Source organism: Phoxinus phoxinus (assembly GCF_949152265.1).
Source record: "Phoxinus phoxinus genome assembly, chromosome: 1".
NCBI classification, from domain to species: domain Eukaryota; kingdom Metazoa; phylum Chordata; class Actinopteri; order Cypriniformes; family Leuciscidae; genus Phoxinus; species Phoxinus phoxinus.
The window spans coordinates 1656770-1681546 of NC_136876.1; the positions used below are offsets into that span (position 1 = coordinate 1656770).

The 24777-nt window shown below is 37.0% G+C and overlaps 2 protein-coding genes and 1 long non-coding RNA gene across 3 annotated transcripts; 1 reads left to right on the forward strand and 2 right to left on the reverse strand.

Moving 5' to 3' along the window:
• The first annotated feature begins 4513 nt into the window (after positions 1–4513).
• Positions 4514–7271, forward strand: LOC307006140. Its single transcript, XR_013799406.1, has 4 exons — positions 4514–4559; positions 4674–4774; positions 4865–5012; positions 5398–7271. It is a non-coding gene; the product is annotated as an uncharacterized lncRNA (long non-coding RNA).
• Positions 5922–20002, reverse strand: LOC307006081 (uncharacterized protein). Its single transcript, XM_079626714.1, has 3 exons — positions 19950–20002; positions 18053–18436; positions 5922–9582 (listed from the first exon to the last, which is right to left on the reverse strand). The coding sequence occupies exons 2-3, from the start codon at positions 18084–18086 to the stop codon at positions 7298–7300; spliced, it is 2319 nt and encodes a 772-aa protein (XP_079482840.1). The 5' UTR covers positions 18087–18436; positions 19950–20002; the 3' UTR covers positions 5922–7297.
• A 1957-nt stretch (positions 20003–21959) lies between these two features.
• On the reverse strand, positions 21960–23388 carry LOC306998767 (uncharacterized protein). The gene is made up of 4 exons (XM_079613103.1): positions 23275–23388; positions 23012–23167; positions 22822–22914; positions 21960–22293 (listed from the first exon to the last, which is right to left on the reverse strand). Exons 1-4 carry the CDS (start codon positions 23374–23376, stop codon positions 21997–21999), a joined length of 648 nt encoding a protein of 215 aa, XP_079469229.1. The 5' UTR covers positions 23377–23388; the 3' UTR covers positions 21960–21996.
• Between the last annotated feature and the right edge of the window lie 1389 nt (positions 23389–24777).

Here is a 24777-nt window from a genome sequence, read left to right on the forward strand (position 1 = left end):
TTAGATTTAACATTTATATTTAACATTTAGATTTAGATTTAACATTTAGATTCAGCATTTAGATTTAGATTTAACATTTAGATTTAACAATTAGATTTAGATTTAAAATTTAGATTTAATATTTCGATTTAACATTTAGATTTAACATTTAGATTTAACATTTAGATTCAACATTTATATTTAATATTTAGATTTAACATTTAGATTTAGATTTAACATTTAGATTCAGGTCCGTGTACTTTTTCTTTCATTCATTATTCTATTTCGGAATGAAAGATGAAATTTAAAAAAGGGCGCAGCTTGGTTTTTTGTTGAAAAGAAAAAAAGCAGAAATGGCTGTATTTTGTTTTCCAAATGTATTGTTGTCATCAAATAATAGTATTAGAAAATTAGACGACATTTCCGATCGTTTTTTAATTTGTAATATTTATTTGTATGTTTATTGTATTTCATTTGACTGGTCCTATCTTTACCCGGAAGTAAATTGCAACCTCGTGCGAAGTAAATTGAGTAAATTACACTTAGGACCTCACAATCGCGCGAAGTAATTAGGCCTAGTTACACCGTCGTAAGAGTCCACGACAATGGATCAAATTCATTATATGCTATTCAAAGGACCCAAACGGGTCAGCCTCCGAGAAGAGGACATGACAACTAATAAAATTGGAACGATTTTCCAGGTAAGTTTAGAAATACGTTTTTGCTAATATTTGCTAACATGAATGCCAGCTAGTATCGCTCTCGTTCAAAATGTGCATAGCCACAATGTGGCTTTCCCTGTAGATATAATTGTAGGCAAGATGTTATCTGTGAAAACTGTGAGAAAAGACATGAGTTTGAACAACATATAAACAACTTCATAAGTGTGCTGTAAATGGAATTATTAAGTGCAGAATCACGTTCCCACATCTCCCAGCCCTCTCGGTTAAGTTAATACGTTAATGCGCCACAAAAACTTAGACAGACAGGTATTATGTTGAAGAATAACTCTGTTGTTAAGCAGGTGGTTTAATGTGAATGTAAGCCTAATCAGTGATAGTGTTGTTGAGTGCGGCAAAAATGTAGATATCTTCTCGTATCTCTGTCAGGGTGCTGTGGGCAACATGTGGCCTTCCACGGCGCCAAACACCAGTTTTAAGCTTGGTTAAACTTGGCCTAGGATGACTTTTTTTCGTTTTGCACAGTAGCCACACAACAAAGATGACTTTATGAGCAGGGGCATTACAAAGCACAAACACAAAACACAAGCAGCGTCCAACTATTATGGTAGTTTAATGTTTTAATCATATTGGAAGCGACGCGGTCGCGGTGCGACGCGCTCGTTTTTTTCCAAGCGCGTCCGCGCCGCATCGAGATAAAAACATTTCAACTTTTCAGAATGCCGCAAGCGCACCGTCGGTCACGTGGCAAGAACCTTGCTTAGCAACGGCAGACGCCTCCAGAGCCGCCCTAGTGCTTTGTAAAAAGGAGAACGCGGCATAAGGCCAGATTCACATATCGCGCCTAAAAACGCATAGAAAGCGCTAGGCGCGCCGCGTTCTCCTTTTTACAAAGCACTAGGCCGGTTGCGCTCTGGAGGCGCTTGGAAAAAAACGAGCGCGTCGTACCGCGACCGCGTCCTTTCCAATATGAGCGCGCATACCGCGCGGCTAAATTTGAAATAACGAATTTGAGCACGCAAAAGACGCGATATGTGAACAGGCCCTTTTACGTCGTCAAAAAATGTATATGAGCGATATCCGCCGGTTGTCCTGTTTAGAGCTTTTTACAGTCTATGGTTTAGAGCTTAGATTCTCTGCCCGAGCCCGATATTTCCTGCCGCTATTCTCGGGATCTTAAATCAGTCTGAAGGGGTTGTATTCGCTATAATAACCGCCTCGCTATACATTATCCCGCTTATTACATGGCTACCTACCAAATAAATCAATAATTTGACACAACATATTGATTTAACATGGAGTTCATTGATTTAAAAACGATTTATATTGCTTCCGCTAAAGAAAATAGTGCGCTCCGTCTCTGCGGTTATATCCTGCGTCCATGGCAACGCATTTGTTTTTGATTTTTTTTTAACTCTGAGTACAGAAAACTACCTTTGCTCAAGTAAATTCCCATCTCTGCATTTTGACAGTGTAGTTTTGCACTTCAGTGTTTTACAGTTTGTAAAGTGTTTGTTAAAATTCAGTTGTTGTTATGTTGTTTTGCACTTTGTAGCACACATATTTTTAAATATTTTATTATAGCTTGTTAAAATTGCACATTGCAACTGTTTTTTTGAAAAGCTGTTTATTTATACATTCAAATTATTTAAGTTTAATAATTAGTCTTTAATAAATAATTGTTACAATTGTTACAATTTTGGTACAGAGAATATGAGGTGCATGGGGCAGCCTCCGAAGCCCTGCAACTATCACCCCATCCCCAACCCCAACCCCAACCCCCACCCCAACAGTGCTTCGCATTTTCTCGTCAAAGTGCCAGTGCCACCACTTCATCTGTAACAGCAGACATTCCCCCAAGGGCCACACAGTCAAAATCATATCAGAGGTATGTAGAGTTGCATTTGTTGGTTAGGTAAAACTGAATAATTTAATTAGTTTTTTGGGGATATGTATTGTTCATTTTAAATTTGATGACAGTTGGGGCAGGAAAAGTTGAGTAATGCTAAACACAACACCAGAAAGGACCTGTTACACCTAATTATGCTAACTGGTGAAAGACAGTTATGTGCTAAAGAGCATCCGTTCCTGCCCAATACAGAATTTTGATTGCCCTAGAATCTACTGTTAATAATTTTCCGCTGTTAATGCACCAAATGTGAAACAATATTGACTCCTAACTGGCCATTTTAGATGAATGATGAAGCCTTCTCTAAAATGTCCATGCTATGCACCCCCATACCATTTTATATGCAGACTTTTCAACTGACCACTTACAGAAAGCTGGATGATCCCAGATCACAAAGTTAATTATTTCCAAAAAGTGACACACTTCAACACAGATAAGAATGCTGCACCCTTGTATCATGCCTAAATGTAATTTGCATGGTATAGTTTTCATAGACAAGGGTTATTCTGTGCTTCTTAGAGTCCAGACAATGCTTTACATTATAGAATTGGATCATTTTTTCTAAGCCTCAAAGATAGCAGAAATCCAATAATGTTGTGGAATAAATAAGTAATGAACAAATCCAGATCTTTACTGATGATTAGATTATGCTCTTTTATGTACAAAATCATGTTGCCAGTTAACCGGCTGTGAAATTGTTCTATGTGTTGTCTTTAGCATTAGTCCAGTCTTACAGCCTTGAAGTAAATACGCATCTACTAATACATCACCCCTTTGAATATATTCTAGATCTGTGTTCATGGCCGAATTTGTACATGGAAAACTTTAGCCCAGCAGAATGATCGTCATCAGGTTCATGGAGGGTGATGCCACTGTGCAGGGTGTTCTGACTAAAGTCCAAGATGCCCTGGGAGCCTATGACCCCTTGGTCCTGACAGACGGACAGGGGAATGAGATACTTGATTCGGAGGGAAACAGAGGTTAAAAAAAAAGTCTTTATCTTTGTAATATAGATCAGGGGTTCTTAAACCTTTGCAAGCTGGGCGCCCCTTTCGAAGGTTTGAATATTGTGTTGCTTACATTGGTCCTTACAAAAATACTGGGTCATTTCAGTCATAGATAGTACAACATTTATTTTTCATCTCAGTAGTATTGTGGATGTTTTTCTTGCCTGACTGTCTATGCATCCATAGATCTATTTATCTGAAATACTATTGTTTCCTCTCTATAGGCTCTATCTATTGGAAGCAGAATGCTAGAAAAATCCTTGCAGTGCCAGAGCAGCAGTTTGCCGATATGAAGAGTGGGAAAAGGAGGAGATCAACGTAAGTACCCTTAAACAAATAAACTATCGATATAATTAGTCTATAAAACAATTTACCCGAAGCTATTAATTCTGTTCTTGTTTTAGCAGAAAAGATGACGAATCAATGGATCTTCAGGGGGTTTATGACAAAATAGAAGAGGTCGTGATGGCTGCCCAGTCGCTCCATGATGTGACTCAAGTTATAAAAAACCTGTCTGAGCTGGCCATCGAGTCAAGAAAGATTTAAGTATTGATGGAGACACAAGCTGAGCATGTTCGTGCAGCATTCAGCTGTTCTGTGTGCAAGAGTATTTTGATTGTTACACTTTCAAACAAGTTACTTCCCCTAAAAGTTGGCGTGTTCCTTAAAGCAAACAGACTGGGTTTTAAAAAAAAATTTTTATTAAATACAAAATACCACCAACAAATGCCACTTTTAATCACTACTGCACAGTAAATTCGGCAGTGTAAAAATTGCAGTGTTAAAAGTTATTAATTCCCAAAGAGTTAAATTAACAATCAACAATGTTAAAAAACACTCCTCTTCAGTGTAGTTACAAGTGTAATTTTATTTTTACACTGAAAGTGCAAAAAAAAAAACACGCCAAATTGTATTGACTCCGCCCCTCGATGACTGCTGTCTCGAAAGACGACGACGCCATTTTATCTTCATGCGAACGAGACGGTAGGTTGAATTGCTTTTTTCTTTCTAAAATAAAAAAGTAAATACTTGTTAACATTTTTGGTAAAATATGGTGGTAAACACATTTAGAAATGATAAACTGCGCGTTTTTGTCAGGATTAAGGAAGCTCGTCAAGTTCATGAGATGCAGAGATGTAACGTTAACGTTACAGAAGAATGTGAAGGTTTCTCATGACGATTTGATTTCTTGGATGAAGGTGATTTAACGTTTAAAATACATTTGTATTATAAATTATTTTTGTATTACAAATATATTTTTAGCTCATTTCATTTTGGTTTGTTGACAGCCTTCATGAAAGCCTTCCCGCCTCCAGTCGCGCCGAGGCCTCAACCGGTCTTACGACAAGCCTGGCACTAAAGTTGATGAGGAGGTCTGAAACAGCAGCAGCATTTGGGCTTCTTTTTTTCTGCGCAGATGAGAGAATTCTTCGAATGGTAAGTTTATATTCGTTTTGTGTGTATAAAAGTGGCTGTGTTATACATGAACGCGTTAACAATTCCGTTTTTGTGATGCATGCGCATTATTAACAGCTCGTTTAAGTAGCTTGTAAATTAGCGCGCAGTGCAAACAACAAATGCACTTTTTTGTAGACTGAGGTGGGGGAGCGTTAAAAAACGTTGAAAATAACGTTTTATTCGCCCTATGTTTAAGTGAGAATTACATATCTGTATGTTTGTTCTTAGCACTGAATATCATGTCGTCATATCTGCGTCAAGACACAAACATACTAACTTACCATCAAGGTTTTTTTTTTTTTTTTTTTTACATTGTGAAAGTGCATTAAAGCTAATCTGTAAATCCATCTGTCTTCCAATTCAGTTTACAGGTAACATTTGCGTATGCACTGGCAGAGCATACAGTATACTAGCTTGAAATCAGTCTTTATCAATTCATACTGCATGTTATTTTAGGATAAATTATGTCCTAACTATTTATGTCTGCATTTTATTAATATGAATCTGTATGTTCTGTTCATATTATAAATACCATTAATAAATTTATATAAATGTATTCAATAATCAGATTAAATGCATATTTTGAATATAAATAATTTTACAACCATGCTTTATAGACAGCTCTCAGCATAATCGAAATTAAGGGTAATCACAATTATTTTTACCTTATTTACAGCCCCAATTTAAATTGTATTGCATTACTGAATTTTGGAAATATTAGCCTCAACTGACACATTTTTTTCAAATCCTTTTTCAATAGATTTGGCCCAGAACCCTCCAGTGTCAAGTAAAGGAAGCTCCTCTCATGATTGCTACATCAACATAAATGAAGACGAAAGCAACAGAAATAAAGACGAAAGCAACAGAATGCTGAAGATGAATCCAGAATCGTGAGTGTCATTATATTTTATTCTATGTGCAGTACAAATTTTAATACATGACACACATTTAAACCTAACTGGGCAACCACACAATGCCTTTGTTCAGACCTGAAATGTACATGTGTCTTGGGTGATTGATGTATCTTGATTGTCATAATTCATGATGAAACATCAATCACTATGTCATTGTGTTAATTCAAGATATTAAACTGCAAAAAGTTAAATGGTTAGTTGACACACAAGTGTAAAATTGTTGTAATTTCTCACCCTCATGTCATTCCAAACCCGAAAAGACTTTGATTCATCTTCGAAACTTAAATGAATATATCAAGAATACTCCACGCAACTACCACTTTGACGCTTCAAAAAGTTTATAAAGAGATCATAAAACGAACTCCTATGAATTGAGCCGTTTAGTCCAAATTTTCTGAAGAGACTTGATCGCTTTGTGATGAATAGATTGAATTTAGACTTTTATTCACATATAAACATGAATCAACCAACAGAAGAAAAAGAAAATTTGGACTAAACTGCTTGGTTCATGGATTAGTTTTAAGATCTCTTTGTTAACTTTTTGAACCGTCAATGGAGGGAAAGAAAGCTGTCAGATTTCATCAAAAATATCTTCATTTGTGTTTCTAGACTAGACTAAAGAAATTCTTGCGGATTTGGAACGACATGAGGGTCAGTAAATTACTGAATAAAATTTTTTGGGTGAACTATCCCTTTAATAAAAACATGTGGCCTAGACCTCATCAGAACAATCGAATCTCAATGAGTCTTGGGTGCATTTACACCTGTACTTCGAGTTGTTCGCTTGTGCAAGATGAATATTAAGTTGTCCCTCAAATCTGATTGGTTGATTAGAAAGTTGTTCCAGGATCAACAAAGATATTGATCCAGGAACATGTGGTACTTGGTGAAATCACATTCACCGTTGGCGGTCATGGGTACTGCGAAACAAACTCAACACACATGTGGGACCTGCACCATAACAAATACAACAATACAAAAGGCTGTTTGAAGACATGAAAATACTGTTTGATGTTCTTTCTTGCCCGGTACACACTGTAGGATTTTGGACAGTACAGTAATCACTGTACAGTCTACATACATGTCATACCCAAGTTTGTTAGATACATATCGTACAGTATGATTAATAATGATCTTATAGGATTGGCAAAAATGGCACAGTCTGTAGCAGTTACGCAGCGCTGTTGTTTTTCCATGAGCGCCACCTACTGTCAGAGATTGACTGCATTTACTGACAATTTTTTGCATTGGTGCCGAACATTCGCGTTAATGTGAAAATGTCCTGTCGCTCATCGTGGCTGTTGGGAAACTACCTTAGAAAAAACATGTTTCTCAGCACATAAAGATGATCTACTGTGATTTCACACTGCGGTGATGTGGTTTCTCCACTGCATGGATCTTCATGTGTCGCTTCAGGTGACTTCTAATAGAGAAACTCTTCCCGCACTGATCACACGTGTGCGGCTTCTCTTCAGTGTGGATCCTCTCATGCTTTTTCAGATGTGATGAGTGACTGAATCTCTCGTCACAGTGTGAACACTTGTAAGGTTTTTCTCCAGTGTGGATCCTCTCATGTGATCTCAGAGATGATGATTGACTGAATCTCTTGTCACAGTGTGAACACTTGTAAGGTTTTTCTCCAGTGTGGATCCTCTCATGTGATCTCAGAGATGATGAGTGACTGAATCTCTCGTCACAGTGTGAACACTTGTAAGGTTTTTCTCCAGTGTGGATCCTCTCATGTGATCTCAGAGATGATGATTGACTGAATCTCTTGTCACAGTGTGAACACTTGTAAGGTTTTTCTCCAGTGTGGATCATCTCATGTGTTTTCAGAGATGATGATCGACTGAATCTCTTGTCACAGTGTGAACACTTGTAAGGTTTTTCTCCAGTGTGAATTCTCTGGTGATGTTTTAAATGGTCCGCTGTAGTAAAAGTCTTCTCACACTCAAAGCACATGTACTCTCTCACACCAGTGTGAGTTTTCTCATGTCTATGTAAATGTTCCCGCCGTGAAAAACTCTTTCCACACACAGAACATGAATACGGCTTCTCCTTCGTATGAACTCTCAGGTGTTTCTTCAGCTCTGGTGAACTAATAAATGATCTGCCGCATTGATCACATGTGAACGGCTTCTCTCCGGTGTGGATCCTCATGTGAACATGAAGAGAATGTTTGAATGTGAAATTGTTTCCACATTGATGGCATACATACGGCTTCTCTCCAGTGTGAACTCTCATGTGTATCTTCAGGGCACTTTTAAAAGTAAAACTCTTCCCGCACTGATCACACGTGGGCGGCTTCTCTCCAGTGTGGATCATCTCGTGTGTTTTCAGATGTGCTGAGTGACTGAATCTCTCGTCACAGTGTGAACACTTGTAAGGTTTTTCTCCAGTGTGAATTCTCTGGTGCTGTTTTAAATTGCCCGCTGTAGTAAAAGTCTTCTCACACTCAAAGCACATGTATTCTCTCACAACAGTGTGAGTTTTCTCATGTCTATGTAAATATGGCAGCAGTGAAAAACTCTTTCCACACACAGAACATGAATGCGGCTTCTTCTTCATATGAACTGTCAGGTGTCTCTTCAGGTGTGATGCACTAAGAAATGTTTTGCCGCATTGATCACATGAGAACGGCTTCTCTCCAGTGTGGATCCTCATGTGACGAGCAAGACTATATTTGCTTGTGAAACTCTTTCCACACTGAGTGCAGGTGAAAGATTTCTTGGCTCTTCTTTTCTTTAAAAATGTCTGTTTATTCTTTGAGCGACTCAAAGGTTTTCCTCCAGGTTGGACATGATGTTCCTCCTCCACTTCTCTCAGTTCTTCACTCTCCTCCTCCACTTCTCTCAGTTCTTCACTCTCCTCCTCCACTTCTCTCAGTTCTTCACTCTCCTCCTCCACTTCTCTCAGTTCTTCACTCTCCTCCTTCACTTCTCTCAGTTCTTCACTCTCCTCCTTCACTTCTCTCAGTTCTTCACTCTCCTCCTTCACTTCTCTCAGTTCTTCACTCTCCTCCTCCACTTCTCTCAGTTCTTCACTCTCCTCCTTCACTTCTCTCAGTTCTTCACTCTCCTCCTTCACTTCTCTCAGTTCTTCACTCTCCTCCTTCACTTCTCTCAGTTCTTCACTCTCCTCCTTCACTTCTCTCAGTTCTTCACTCTCCTCCTTCACTTCTCTCAGTTCTTCACTCTCCTCCTTCACTTCTCTCAGTTCTTCACTCTCCTCCTTCACTTCTCTCAGTTCTTCACTCTCCTCCTTCACTTCTCTCAGTTCTTCACTCTCCTCCTTCACTTCTCTCAGTTCTTCACTCTCCTCCTTCACTTCTCTCAGTTCTTCACTCTCCTCCTCCACTTCTCTCAGTTCTTCACTCTCCTCCTTCACTTCTCTCAGTTCTTCACTCTCCTCCTTCACTTCTCTCAGTTCTTCACTCTCCTCCTCCACTTCTCTCAGTTCTTCACTCTCCTCCTCCACTTCTCTCAGTTCTTCACTCTCCTCCTTCACTTCTCTCAGTTCTTCACTCTCCTCCTTCACTTCTCTCAGTTCTTCACTCTCCTCCTTCACTTCTCTCAGTTCTTCACTCTCCTCCACTTCTCTCAGTTCTTCACTCTCATCGCTCTCTTCCATCGGGTCTGACATGAAAGAAAAAAAATACTACATTTCATTTTCAGTACATCAAAATAATTAACCCTTCAGAACCTGAAGCTAAAATTTTTTTTTTTTTTACTGTTAAATTCTAAAACAAAGAAATGTAGTTTGCAACAAATTAGTTATTGGCCATAATTGTGTGTGGTGAGTTTGTAAATAGAATTTAAATAAAAAATAAAAATATGAAGCAAAATCACATGAAAATGAGCACTGATGTAATAGTAGAAAGTAGACAACTGCTATTAAATATTATGATAATTGAATGCCTTTTTTATGAATTGATTATATGTCTTTATGCATCCATGAATGAGGTAAATTTATCTTCCAATTATTATTTTTAAAGGGGTGAAGAACAGAAATCAAATTCAAATTTAATAAGAGGTCATCATATTATAAGAATATCCTGTAATTTTCAGAACTGAAAACTTCCTTGTTAGTCCAATAAAAGCTATTGACACCAGGATCAGCGAACAACAGGTTTTACAAAGTGGGGATCTATGACGTCAGGAGGTATCAAACCCCGCCTCTGCAGAAGATCGACGCCCACTTCTAGAGGTCGACCGATATTAGTTTTTTCAGGCCGATGCCGATGCCGATTTTTTAAAATCCGGGTCGGCCGATGGCCGATTAATGCTGCCGATTTATTTTGGCCGATATTTGGCCGATATGTGCTTGTTTTTAACCTCTATTTGAAAGATATAATTTAAGTACACAAATAATTACTAAGATAGACAAAATTTCTCAACAAAAACATTTATTGAACACACCAATCTGAACTTGTACACTTAAATTAAAAATGTATAATGTAAAAACATTGTATAAATAATGTATAACAAATATATTAAATAAACGAAACAGGTAAGAAGAAAATAAGCTGTCAAATAAACTTGGCTGGGTGAAGCGCTGCCATGGGGGTGGTTTTCTTTTCAGCCATCAGACTGTAATGACTAAAAAAGGGGAAAAATAAAAGGTTATGTTAATATTTTTTGTATAGTATCTTGACATCATCTTCAAGTCATTTTATAGATAGGTATAGATATAAATCTAAAAAATGTTTCATAATTCAGCTTATAATTCAGTGCATTGTAAATAATACAAGACTAAAAACATTTCTATCCTCTTCCCAAAAACTGTCCTGAAACATGTATTTATGGTTTATTTGTTTTGTTTTATGGACAAAGCTAAATGGACATAACACAATTATCGCAAAAAAGGGGGGGAAACGGAATTATTTAATAATATAGTAGTAGCAATAACGTACTAGTAAATTGTATGTTTCCACTGTTCGATCGCGTCCGCGCCTCACACACACACACACACACACACACACACATATAAGTAAACACTCTGCGACTTCTCGATCGCTCCCACGCCCCCCTCTCTCTCTCTCTCTCTCTCTCTCTCTCTCTCTCTCTCTCTCTCTCTCTCTCTCTCTCTCTCTCTCACACACACACACACACACACACAAATATAAGTAAACACTCTTTGACTTCTCGTTCGCTCCCGCGCCTCTACAGTGAAATACAGTCACACAACATTACACTGTTTGGCCAGCATTTTTACCGTGTTTAATCCAGCTAACGGTATGCTAAAGTTAGCTGCTGACTAGCGTCACATGCAGCGACGCGGTGTTTCTGTTCTAACGTCCGTTTTCAGAGCATCCAAGAGAAACAAATGCATAACAGTAGCACCGAAATGAAGCAAAGAAATCCGTGTTGATATTCGGTCCGGTAGATAACGGTCGTTAAGGCACCAGTGCCGCGACGACGCTAGCAAAGCAAAGCCAGTCCTTCACTAGCTTATAGTGCGCGTTGGTCTCTTTTTTATTACTTATTTCTCTGCATTGAGTGACAACCCTCTCAAATATAAGACACACAAACAGAAAAAATAAGTCAAATGTACTGTCTGCAATTGCAAATTTCTTGCTTACTTATTGTGACATGATAGCAACCCTTCTGCTGTGATAATGCAACCTCAACTACGCTATCAATATCCAAAGTAGCCGAACGTCATGTCGCCTATTCATGTTTTTTCTCAAAGTTGGCAGTAACATGAAAAGTTTTTAATTAAATATAAAGGAGTTATAAGAATGGAATCCTTACCGTTTTCTTTAGGCACTGGAAGCTGAAGGTCTGCGGTCTGCTCACTCTGCTGGATAATGACTCTAGGGGCAGCGTGCGTCGTACACGTGTGCGCCTGCCTAATAATCGGCTTGAAATAGGTGGATATTGGCCGATGCCGATTATGTTAAAAAATGCAAAAAATCGGCCGATTAATCGTCCGACCGATTAATCGGTCGACCTCTACCCACTTCAACACGGCCTGTTTAGCCCCGCCCACCGATTCGCATGTTCCCTCAAGTGTACTGATAGTTTTGTTAATAATTAGATGATATTTTACTGATTTTGTACTGGTACCATGGCTGGTTTAGGCTTGTTGTTTACATTTACATTGTTGACAGCAGACTCACGAAGATATTCATATTTAACATATTCTATGCAGTGGTCAGTTTACAGTAGTGACTGAAATTACATTTTTTATTAGGGGGCAATATTTGCCACCTTAAATTGATTTCCAGGGGCATTTTCACCTAAATATGGAAATTATTTCTAAACGTATTTAGAGGTATGCATCACCTTTTATGTCAAATTCTAACATTCAAATTAAATTCTATTAGAATAACACAGTACCACTGTGAAATTAAATAATTCAATTAAAATTAGGGCTGTCAATCGATTAAAAAATTTAAATCGCATACTTGCCATGAGTTAACTTGCGATTAATCGCACATTTTTTATTTGTTCTAAATGTACCTTAAATTAATACTTTTCAAGTTTGTAATACTCTAATCATTATGGGCATGGATAAATATGGATGCTTTATGCAAATGTATGTTTATTATTGAAACCATAGTCAACATAGAGCATGAAGACGAGACATGTTTCAAAAGTCATAGATGTTTTTCAAAGAACTTGTTCATGTCTATTAGACACATGAAGAAAGAATAAAGAAACACCAGGTTCCCATTACTTCTCTTTCTTTGCACTGAGCAATTTACTAAAACAAACATGTTTAGATTTTTGCATGACAGGGCAGCTCTTCTGAAAATGCTAAATGTACATTTATTATTTATTATTACATTAGTTTGTCTCTCTCTGTTCCCATTTTGATGAAGCTAAATTCTCAATAAAACTGTTTTCATTGGTATATTTTACTGTTTCTGTTGTCGAACAACGGAATGAATATGAAATAGTGACTGAAACTGGCTAATTGGGCTTAAGCCCCGAATGTTTTGTCAAAAGCCCCGAATCTTTTAGGTTTTTTAAAATAACTTCAACTTTGTTTCATTTCATGCATCGCGCATCACTCAGCTTGTTTGCCAACTGCCAATAAAAGCTAACGAATATAAAGAATATAAATCTTCTTCGTCGTCGTCATCAGGCGCTGGCGGGCTGTTGCATGTGTTCACCGCCATCGTAGTGAGCTTACTGGCTAACTATGGCGTTATACGTGTGCCTCATTCCTGAGCGAGTAATTGTTTTGAGCACAGAGAACTATATTTTGCAAGCACATTACATTATATTTTGAACAGAAATTAACAATTTGCACACAAAAAAAATCGTTTGAGCAAAGAAAAAACGATTCCGTGCTCAAATGTATTTGCTATTATCCATATTAACGTGCAATAATAACCCCTCTCACGCAGTTTACTCAGATGCTCTCTCTCAAACTTATTCTCTGCGCTCCTGTCAAGTCCGTCTCTCTCTCTCTCTCTCTCTCTCTCAACCTCTTAATTCTGTGCGCGCTCAACTCTTCACACACACACACACGCGCGCTCAACTCTTCACACACACACGCGCGCTCAACTCTTCACACACACGCGCGCGCTCAACTCTTCACACACACGCGCGCGCTCAACTCTTCACACACACACGCGCACTCAACTCTTCACACACACACGCGCTCAACATACAGCAGCGTTACAAGTGTGCCACAAAATCAACCAATCGGAAAATTAAAGCTCAATTGTGATTGGCTGTTGGTCTCCAATCACCACGCAGCACAAAGACGAAAAAGGAATTTTATGGATAGATGTCTTCTCTAGTATGGAATGCCAAAGCTGGCTTAATTAAAAATAAATACATACATAAATAAATATACGAAGAAATGTAAAAAAGCAAAAATACATAAATAAATACATAAATAAATATACACAGAAATGTAAAAAAAGTACAAATAAATGAGTATTTATACTTTTATTTCCTTATTTATGTATAATTGTATTTTTCCACACATTTTTTCATTTATACATTTATTTATTTCCACTTTTATTTCTTTCCACATTTATTTATGTATATATGTTTTTATGTCTACATTTATTTATTTTCACAGTAAGGCGTATGGCTGTTATCAGTAAAATAAAATTAACAAAAGTCATTAAGTTATTAAAAGTCAAAATCTTAATACAGAGGAGAATGTTTTTACACTGCAATTACAATTGCATAAAAGTCGTTATGAGATTAATGTTAAAAATAAAACATTTGAATATAGAAATATGAAATGATGGAATCAATTAAATTGTACGTTTAAATATGAAACTAAAACAGCTAGTAGGTGGCGGTAAGTCACTGTCTTAAACGAGTGAGTCATATCATTATTTCAGACCGATTCATTCAAATACTGATTCATTCAGTTTGGGGAAAAAATTATAATAAAATAATCTCATACATGGGCTGTTTTACAGCATTTTTAAATGCGGACATTTTTTATTAATGTTGGTGCCACGTCGCCCCGCCATAATTTTGATACCTGAGCTGTACAGTTGAACATAACACGTGGTGTTTTTCCTCATTTGGGGACATACCTATAACTGCACTGACACATCACGCAGTGAAAGCAAGCATGAGAGACAAACGCGATGTCAACTTGCACTCGCAGTGCCTCGTAGTACGTAGTTTAAACCAGGGGTTTTCAAACTGTGGGTCGCAGATTGGGAAGAAGTGGGTCGCGCAGTCATGGCTGCAGCTAAATTTACGTTTCATCAATGACAAACACACACACAATTTTGCACGATGTACCAATGTTAAATAGAAATCGCTATATTGCTTAGTAGACTAGTCAGTGTGAATTTTGAATGTGCGCGTGTATGGCTGGGTACCGAGTTCGATACTTTTTAGGTGTTTGGTTCCAGATTTCGATACCTAAGTTAGTTAACTCGTCACGTCAGTGCTCAAACAAATACATATGAAATGCACAACGACACACAAAGTCGCTAGACACGAGACTAGACGCGCGCGTGCACGCACAAACTCTCCACGCGCATACTTATATGAGACGCGAGCACACACACAAACTCACGCATACTAGAGACGCGAGCGCACACACACAAACTCTCTGCGCACATATTCATATGAGACGCGACCACACACACACATAATACCTTAAAGATGTGGAAAAGTCGATCAAAAGTGTGGGTACATTTCTCCAGGCTCGATGCCAACAGCAGTATTTCCGGTAAAATAATTGCTGCAAAGACCGGTACCACGACAAATATGATGAAGATCTTGACAGTAATCATAAGAGCAGAAAGTTGCTTCGTCTTTGACTGGTAAATGAAGAGATACCTTGTTGATCACTCTGACAGTGTTTATATTGCAATAAATAATAACCTACAGAATGTACACTGCCGTTCAAAAATGTGTTGGTTAGTCAGAATGGATTTTCAGTAAGGATGCATTAAAATGATCAAAGGTGACATTAAAACATGTGTAATGATACAAAATATTTCGTTTTTAAATAAATGCTGTTCTTTTTTATTTTTTTATTAATCAAAGAATCATGAAAAAATGTATCAGTTTCCAAAATATTAAGCAGCAAACTTTTTTCATATTTCTGAAGGGTCATGTGACACTGAAGTAATGATTTTGAAAATTCACCTTTGACATCACAGGAATAAATTACATTTTGAAATATATTCAAATAATATTTTAAATTGTAATACTATTTCACAATATTACTTAAGTTTTACTGTATTTTATTAAAACAAAAACAGCTTTGGTGAGCAGGAGCTCTTTATAAAACATTTTTTGTTCCTTGTGTGGAACATTTTTTGTTCCTTCCTCCTTATATGTGCTTTTTTTGTTCTTTTGTGCACTGGCTAAGTAGCATGAGTCAAACTGAAAAAATAAATCCAAAGTTTTTCTGAGGTAATGTGTTATGTAATCTTGTTAAAATGGATTTCATAAAATTGGTATAAAAAAAGTATCGTTGAATTATTATTTCAACAGCCATTAAGCTGTTAATTCTAAATTTTTGATAATGTACCAAACGTTTGTATTGCAATTAAACTTATGTCTATGACAAGGAAAAAAACTGCTCTAAAGAGAACTAATGCCTCCCACCCCACATTCAAGCTTATTTCAAGATTATTTGGGTGGGTCTTGAGATAGATTATTCTTGTCTAGGTGGGTCCTGGAATGGAAAAGTTTGGTAACCCCTGGTTTAAACAATGATTACAATATCATCATAGTTCATAGACAATCCTAAGCACAAAGAATGAACGCGAGAAGAGAGGATATAATAGTCTATTGAACAGAACTGACATTTACTCGTTCTCTTATCCTCTCCTCTCGCGTGCAGGAGACAGACGTAGTAGGCTAATACGCTGCCGTAAATTACACGAATTGTCACGTGAACAAGCAAATCCACAAAGATAAAATAATAAAAAATAATACGTGCGCTAATTAGATAGGTTTCATTTGGAAAGTATTTAGATATGCCTCAAAGTATAATCAGGGTCTCAGCAGATCCTTAAAAAGTCTTAAATTCGATTTTTCAAATTTAAGGCCATAAAAAGTCTTATTTTTACTTATGAAAAGTATTTTTTACCTATGAAAGGTCTTCAGTTTTAGATGACACTATGCAAAACTGTAACCCAATCATAACAGTGCACGTTTACTTCCAAGTCTTCAATGCGGCACGCCCATAAAAACCAGGGTAGAAAATAGCCTATTACTTATTCATTTTGATGTTTTTGAATCTAAAAACCAAGCGAACGTCGTAAGTTGACCTCAGACAACAATATATATATATATATGAGCCTTTGAGATTGATATTGGAAGTAACATCATCTGGGCTATTTCTGCTGAAAGATGGGAAGACAAGAAAATAATCTCAATCCAATAGGATTGTTTGAGATGCCTGGCCTAAGTTTAGACGAGACGAGGCGCTGCAGTGAGGAGAGGAGTGAAGAGAGTGCAGATCTCTCTTCTCGCAGTGGATCAGAGTCAGACTCCTCTGAGAAAACGGATATCGGGGGATTCACGCTCGTGCACGTGTTGCTAATAAACTGGATCTAATTTAGACACCCAAAGTACTTTTTTAATTCCATTCCAAATACAGTTTATCAATAATTTTTACTTTAAAGTCGACATGAAATCAAAATTGACCCTATTTACTTTGTTAGCGCATATTACTAGTCTTGTGGTGAACAATTAATCCGTGCAAGTTAATACACAGAAAAACAATTGTTTGCCGTGGTAATCTTTAATCAAAGTGTGGAAAGTAACTTCCGGTCTGGAATGGCGTTCCTTCTCTGATGACGTAGTCTTGACAGCTTGGGTTGACAAACGCTTAACCCCTCCCTCAAGCCGCTAGTCCTCACGCCGCTAGTCCTCACGCCGCTAGTCTGCTATGAGCCGAGATGGAGAGGAGGAGCGCTGGCACTAAAACCCTCTGTTCAATATTCCCTTTCACTGGGAAATACGTCACAACACTGGAGAAAAGTCGTTTGCAACTTCCGGTTCACGCGGACTTTTATACAGACATTCGTTTATATAAAATGACATCACATAACCCAAATAGAGATCACGTCAGAATGTTTGGGAATATTCGCTAAAAATTTATACACATAAAACATGATATCAGAGTTTTCAAATCAAACATTTTAAAAGAGAAAATACATCACGGTTGTTTAAACCATTGAGCATTTTGCACATCTCAAACAAGCCTATAGTCTCAGTTTTTACTCAAACTGTACCGCGCTGATCACATTCACCAACCCTGTTACCAAAGTTATTAGAAGAAGAAGAATCTCTATAATTATAAATAACTTATGATATTTGACAAAGACAACTTTATCTGTAAATTGGTGTTACTGATTATTCCTAAAAAAAAAAAATCTATTTAGTAAACTATATTGAAAATGACTAAAATTATGGTAACGTTGCAAAATGTAAAATAAAACTGTTAAAATAGTATTTAGCCTGATCTGATGTTGACAATCAATATAAAAATTTCTCAAATCTCCCTTTACTGACCATTTGTTGAAGAAAACCCAGAACATTCTGTAACCATTTCATAGTGTAACTGTTTATCTAAATGTGATGATGTGCTTGAATGTTTCTAACATGAATGTTGTTCAGCATCATGAACGAATGAAGAATAAACACCAACCTCTCTGTTCTTCAGGATCTTCAGTGTGTTTCATTCTGCAGGGTTCTGGATCACTCGTGTTCTCACTGTCCTCTTTAATAAACTCAGTCTCTGCAGATTTCAGCTCTTCCTGATGCTTTCATGCTCGTCTTCACTTGTAGCTGACGGGGATTTACAGCATTTATTGGAAAATTGCAGTGGGAGGAGCTTCACTGATGATGTGATTGCAGTGGGAGGAGCTTCACTGATGATGTGATTGCAGTGGGAGGAGCTTCACTGATGATGTGATTGCAGTGGGAGGAGCTTCACTGATGATGTGATTGCAGTGGGAGGAGCTTCACTGATGATGTGATTGCAGTGGGAGGAGCTTCACTGATGATAAATTCCAGCGTGGGAGGAGCTGATCTGCCAAAATCAAAAATATAAATTACTGAGTTTTGTTTTTATAATAAATTACACTTCTAAGCATTTATGTCTGTCTATCTATTTATCGTACAGTAACTGATGCCAATTCATTCATTATTTTTATTGCTAATCCTAACATTATTCTGCTTCTTCATTAACATACATGTACCTAGAAATATAGTAAAGAATATAAAATTTAAATTATTCCAAATATAAATAATGGTAAGAAAAACAGTTAAAATCGTAAACAGAATTAAACTTACATATAGTAGGCAACAAATACCCTCAGTCTGCTGACACCAATGAAATGAGCTTTAAGTGACAATTTACAGGAGATCTGAAGACATTAGCATAATAAATGAGGTGAAAACAGGAACTATTGTCATGAAATAAAGAGTGTTTTCAGCAGATCTGTTAATATTGATGAGCCTCAGACTATCAACACTCATTCAACAAGCCTTTCAGGATCATCAGCAGATCATCTCACTTTATTCTGAGTGTTAGAAACACATTATTTGAGTCAGATAGATGATAAAAGCCTGTAAAACGGCTCTACTGTAAGAAAAAATATGACATTGATAAAACATCGATCACTAATATGATATTTATCTTCATAAACCACTACAGATACATAATCACAGCAGCATAATATGTACGTTCGAATCTAAATATAGTTAGATTTTATAACAATCACGAAGTACTTAAATCATTAAAATATTAGGCTACATTTGTGACCTGATCCAGCTAAATGAGTCACAGTGACCCAAATTTCTAAATTGAGATTTTGGTACCAATGCAAAGAGGAGATCATAAGCTTTCAAATGATATCCTAGTCAAAATCAAAGTCATTTTAAAGATATACATATTTGAATTATGGTCGTCTGCCCTCTTTTTCCAACTGAAAACCTGAGAAAAACGCTTTTAAAGTTTTTTTGCAGATATCTTTCAAAATCCATTGCAATCGATTTTTTATTTTTTTACATTATCGGCGACTTCTGACTCCTTTCGCCAGAGCGGGTCACATTTTATGTATAAATATGGGCGCTGAAACTGATAATGACCATAAAACGTTTCAAAATAAATAGCATCACAAAGCAATATTGTTCCAAGAGTAAAACGCTATTCATTTATTAATATTAACATTTAAAAGGTGATTTCACGTTGCTCATTATAGGCTCAATGTAAAGTAACTATATCAGTATAACACTTGAGATCGTTTCCCATCAATTCCCCTCACAGATCTCAGACTTTACCTCTTGACTTGACATTCAGGAACAGTTTTCAGTCCAAACATGGAAACAATCACAGAAACGAACACAAACTCGCTCATGAATGAACTCCACATGTTCTCCTCATGCTCGCTGCTGCTGCACTACATGTTTATTTCAGTGAGAAGACGCCAGAAAAGACGCTCAACTATCGCCGTGATCGATGAAAACAATACAGAAATGAGTCTGTCGCTTAATCAAACTGTATAAAGTGTGTTTGGTGGTTGTGTAAAGATGAGAAATACCGTGAACTGCTCTCCTCGCTCAGAAGACTCGACGCTGAAACTCAATGAGAAGAGACGGCGCGAGCAAGCGCTGACGTCATCGGCATCCAACGCACGCGGTCACGCGCGCACGGGCACAGCACACCCCCGCAGCCAATCAGGGCCACGCAGCTTCAGCTTTACTAGTCGCCTTCCATTATTATTATTTTAGAACTGAAGTGACTCCAGTTTTTAAAGGTGAAAGGAACTTTTTCAAGAAACCTTTTTCAGAAACCAATTTTCCATTATAGTATTAGGGTTCTCAGATGAAACTACATTTATCACACAAAAAATATGAAATAATAGAATGTAAAAATAATACTAACCAATTAAAAACAAATTCAAATACTAGCATGTACTATTTAGCCTAGGCTACCTAGGCTCGTTTTACGTTTCCACAGGTTTCACTGATGTTATCTAGGCTTAGCTATATCAGACCCTCTTAATAAAATAATATAAAACCTGCATAATATAAAAACAACACGGATCTGTGCCAAACTAAATTCAAAAGGGCACAATCATTTATTCAAGTTAAAATGAGAATGGACACCTAGGCTGTTGCGCTGAGGCAAGACAAAGCGGAGAGAGAATCCATTTGCAAGCACTTCTTTAATTAAACAAACTGGTAAACCAGGGCTAACTCAGAACAGGGAACATCTACAAGCAACAGCAAACAACTAAAGCACAGAGGTATAAATACACAGACAAACAAGCTAAACAAGATAACAAGGGGGTGTGGTTAATAAGAAACACCTGGGGAGACTACACTCAAAAAAATAACTCATTGGACAAACTCAATTTAATTGAGGGCAGGATTTCCATCCAATAAATATGTGTAGCCCCAACTCATAAAAAACAAATTCATACAATAAAATGTATTTGAGTTGGTCCAACTCAAATTTGACCAATTTAAATGAGTTCGTCCAACTCAATTATGAACATCTTAAGTGAGTTAGTCCAACTCAATTTTGACCACTTTAAATGAGTTCGTCCAACTCAATTATGAACATCTTAAGTGAGTTAGTCCAACTCAATTTTGACCAATTTAAATGAGTTCGTCCAACTCAATTATGAACAACTTAAGTTAGTTAGTCCAACTCAATTTTGACCAATTTAAATGAGTTTGTCCAACTCAATTATGAACAACTTAAGTGAGTTGGTCCAACTCAATTTGATCAAATAGTTTAAATTAAATGGAAACATTTATAAAATAAGTTTTATGCTTCTTAAAATTTAATTAAAACATTTAATTGAAAAATCAATTAGGAAATCCTTCTTTTGTACACCATAAAGACAAGAGACAAATCTTTATCGAGATGTTTTTATTTAAAACTCAATATTGATTTAATGTGAAAAATATTTCATACTTTGAAAAATTATTTAACCAAACAAGCTAGTTGCGACAATGCAAGTACACATTTTAAAGAAATACTCCACCGTTTTTTCATATTAAACTGTTATTCCCTTAACTAAGACAAGTTGATACATACCTCATCATTTTTTAATATGAAAAAACAGTGGAGTATTCCTTTAAGTATTTTTTCCAGTCTGGAAATTTGCCTTTGTGGCACATGAACAGTTTATGGAATTCCAAAGTCAAAAACTTGACTATTAAAAACAGTAAAAATAAACTTGACTCTAAAATATACTTCAGAATCATATATACGAATAATGGCTTGTCTTAAAAAGGATAAATGAAAATGTTGTCATCATTTACTCATCCTCGGGCTGTTCAGTTTCCCATATTCTTCAACATATCTTCCTTTGTGTTCAACAGAACAAAGACATTTTACAGGTTTGGAACAACCCGAGGATGAGTAAATGATGACAGAATTTTCATTTTTGGGTGAACTATCCCTAAAGACAAGAACCACTAACAAGAAATACACACAAAAAATGTGTAAGAGTGTGTGTAAAAAAATAATGTACTTTTGTGTGTGTGTGCGTGCATAAGTATGTAAACGTCTTAATATAAAACGATGTATTCTCAATTACATTGTGTTCTCAAAAAATATTTTTTTTGCACATCTCATGCAAACAGCTTAATTTTAAGCTGCTGGATCTTTGCATTCAACCTATGTCCATCCAAGTTCATTAGGATTTTCTGGATAAACTCGAAGGTATGCTTGAGGTTGTCAGGAAAACTAAGATCAAGTGCATAAATGAGACCAAACAGCATGATGAACGCCAAGATCACACAGTCTAGGTTGCTCAAAACCTTAATGCCCTCGATCACAACTCCTATGTCATCAGTAGAATCTCCTCTTCGGATTGTGTAAATCCCCATGACTGTGTTTGGGATTTCATTTTCCGCATCCTCAGTGGCCTGGACAAAACACAAAACACTTTGGTTAAGCCCAGGTGAATTTGACTCTTTATATTTTAAAAGTAATCAGCAAATTGCATTGCTACTTTTCAGTCTGAAACTTAACATCTTCCTTAACTTCTTGGACTGTTTTATTTGGCATAAACAACATTGATAGAATATATATCAATAATACACTTTACAATAAGGTTCCATCAGATAATGCATTAACTAAAAAAATAGCAATACATTTGTTACAAGATTTATTCATCTTTGTTAATGATAGTTAATCAAACTGCTCATTGTCAGTTCATATTACTAACTTATTAAAGGCATACACATGGAATGAAAAAGGGGTGAATAAATTAGTTTTCATTTTGAGTGGACTATTCACTCAAATCTACCAGGCATGTAATCAGCTAAACACACACAAAAAGACCCTCCCCCCTGCAAAATTATTATTATTAAAAATATTACTTAATTAAAATGAATAAAACAAAATCTTATTATTCCACTAATACATATTATTTTACTGTGAAATGAACTTACCACATACTCCTTGAAGAAAGTGTCTGGATCTTCAGTGAGGTAGATGGTCAGGCCTTTCAGGATACACTCTCTCCTGATGTTAATGTTGTCACACTACAGCAGGGGGAAAATAAAGACTGAAATTAGCCAAATGCAGAAAGCTGTACAATTACTAGCCAAAACAGAAGACATTGCATTAATTTCTACTAACAGAGTCTGTGATCGCCAGGGCGTTTTTGATCTTTTGCCCCTTCACTCCTCCTTTGTTCTTGAAGATCTGCATCAGTTTATCTGAAAAGTGGTCCAGCTGTGATAGGAACGTTGATTGCAGGGGCTTAGTAGTGATCCGCATGAACTCTGCGTTCACCTTCAAAATGTAAAACAAAACACATTAATTTGTTTTGTTTATTCTTCGTACAACAAAAATAACCTAATAACGACTAAAATAAAACTCTACATAACATGTTTACTTACTTCACTCTGCTGAAAAAGAGCTGGCCATTGATTCTTGAACTCCTCTATCATGGGCTTTTGCTCCACAATCTGCTGACGTCTGTGGGAGAATGTTCTTTCCATTTTTCCTTTTATCATCACTTTATTGTCACGCTTTTTCACTTCCGACAGTAAAGAAATTCTCTCGTACTCCAAGCTTTCCGTAGATTCACCTTTTGGGTGCAGAGGAATGTAATTCACCTCAGCCTTCCTTGGTTTCTTGATGTTGGCAGCAACCTTGCCTTGTCCTTTTTGTTTGTACTTTAAGGAATTTACACAGATTTCAGGATGTCCAAGCCGGCCAAGCTTTGTGCGATAATTTTGCATCTTGTACTTAAGTGACTGCTTCCATCCCCAAAATCCTGTCTTGGAACCAAGTTGCCCCAAACAAGGATGGACCCTAATTAAAGCTGCTGCTACCTCTTCACACTGATAGTCTTTAGGATATTTTGTATATTTTACCATTTCTTGGGCTAGGCCATTAAGAATGATACCTTTCAGCTTTGGGCCAGGGTTAAAGTATGTCCCATTTGCCTGAAACTCAGTATCCTTTAAGTTTAGCTCAAATTCTGCGTCGTAAGTAAACTTAGGGACCACACAAGCTTTGGGCCATGGGGACGAACCTGAGGGAGTTTCTGTAGATGAGTGAGAAGTAGATGCATACTGTATTTCATCATCACCGAATAAGACAAGTGATGAGGTCTGTGGCTCGGAGGTTTGTGGCTCTGAATAAGTGGGCGTCTCAGTAAATGAACTTACTGGGTACAATGTGATGCAGGGCTCATCGGTCCGGAGCTCCACAGGTGACAATGCAGGCAGGTATATCACCTTCAGTGTGCTTTTGTGTTCAATTTCAGAAACTGAAGTTAGATTCATATACTCTTTGAAGTCAGCATCCATGTATTGCAACCTGAAGTCCTCATTCAACTGAAAGACTGTCTTTATAAATGCATGAAGTTCTTCCACAGTATCTAGAATTCCAGACATCAGGGACAGTTTCCTGGAGTCAGTCTCATCACCAAAGATAATCCGCAGAGCAAAAGGACCCGCCATAATGGAACACCTTTAATCTAGAGGAGAAAAAAGAGAGAAAAGGAGAAAAGAACAAGAAATTATCAAATTATATTTTTATTTTCATTTGAAATTAAAATATAATCTGAGATTTAGCAAGAGATAGCATAAGAACTACGGTAGACATTGGCCTCCAGACTGCAGACTAGACTAAAAGGATTATACTAACCTTTAATGATGATGAATCTTCTCAAGCTCACCATTCGCAAACCTCCAACCATGTATGCCACAAGGGGATATGGGTCTTTCAAGTCACCAAGCTCAATCAGGGCAACCTCTGTAGTGGGTAAGGCAGTCAACTCAAACCCTCTATAATGCTCCCTGTACCAAGCACATAAAGGTTTCACAAGGAAGCACAACTTCTCTTTATGAATACACAGTTTCAGGATTTCATTGAATGTAGGCAGTCCATCT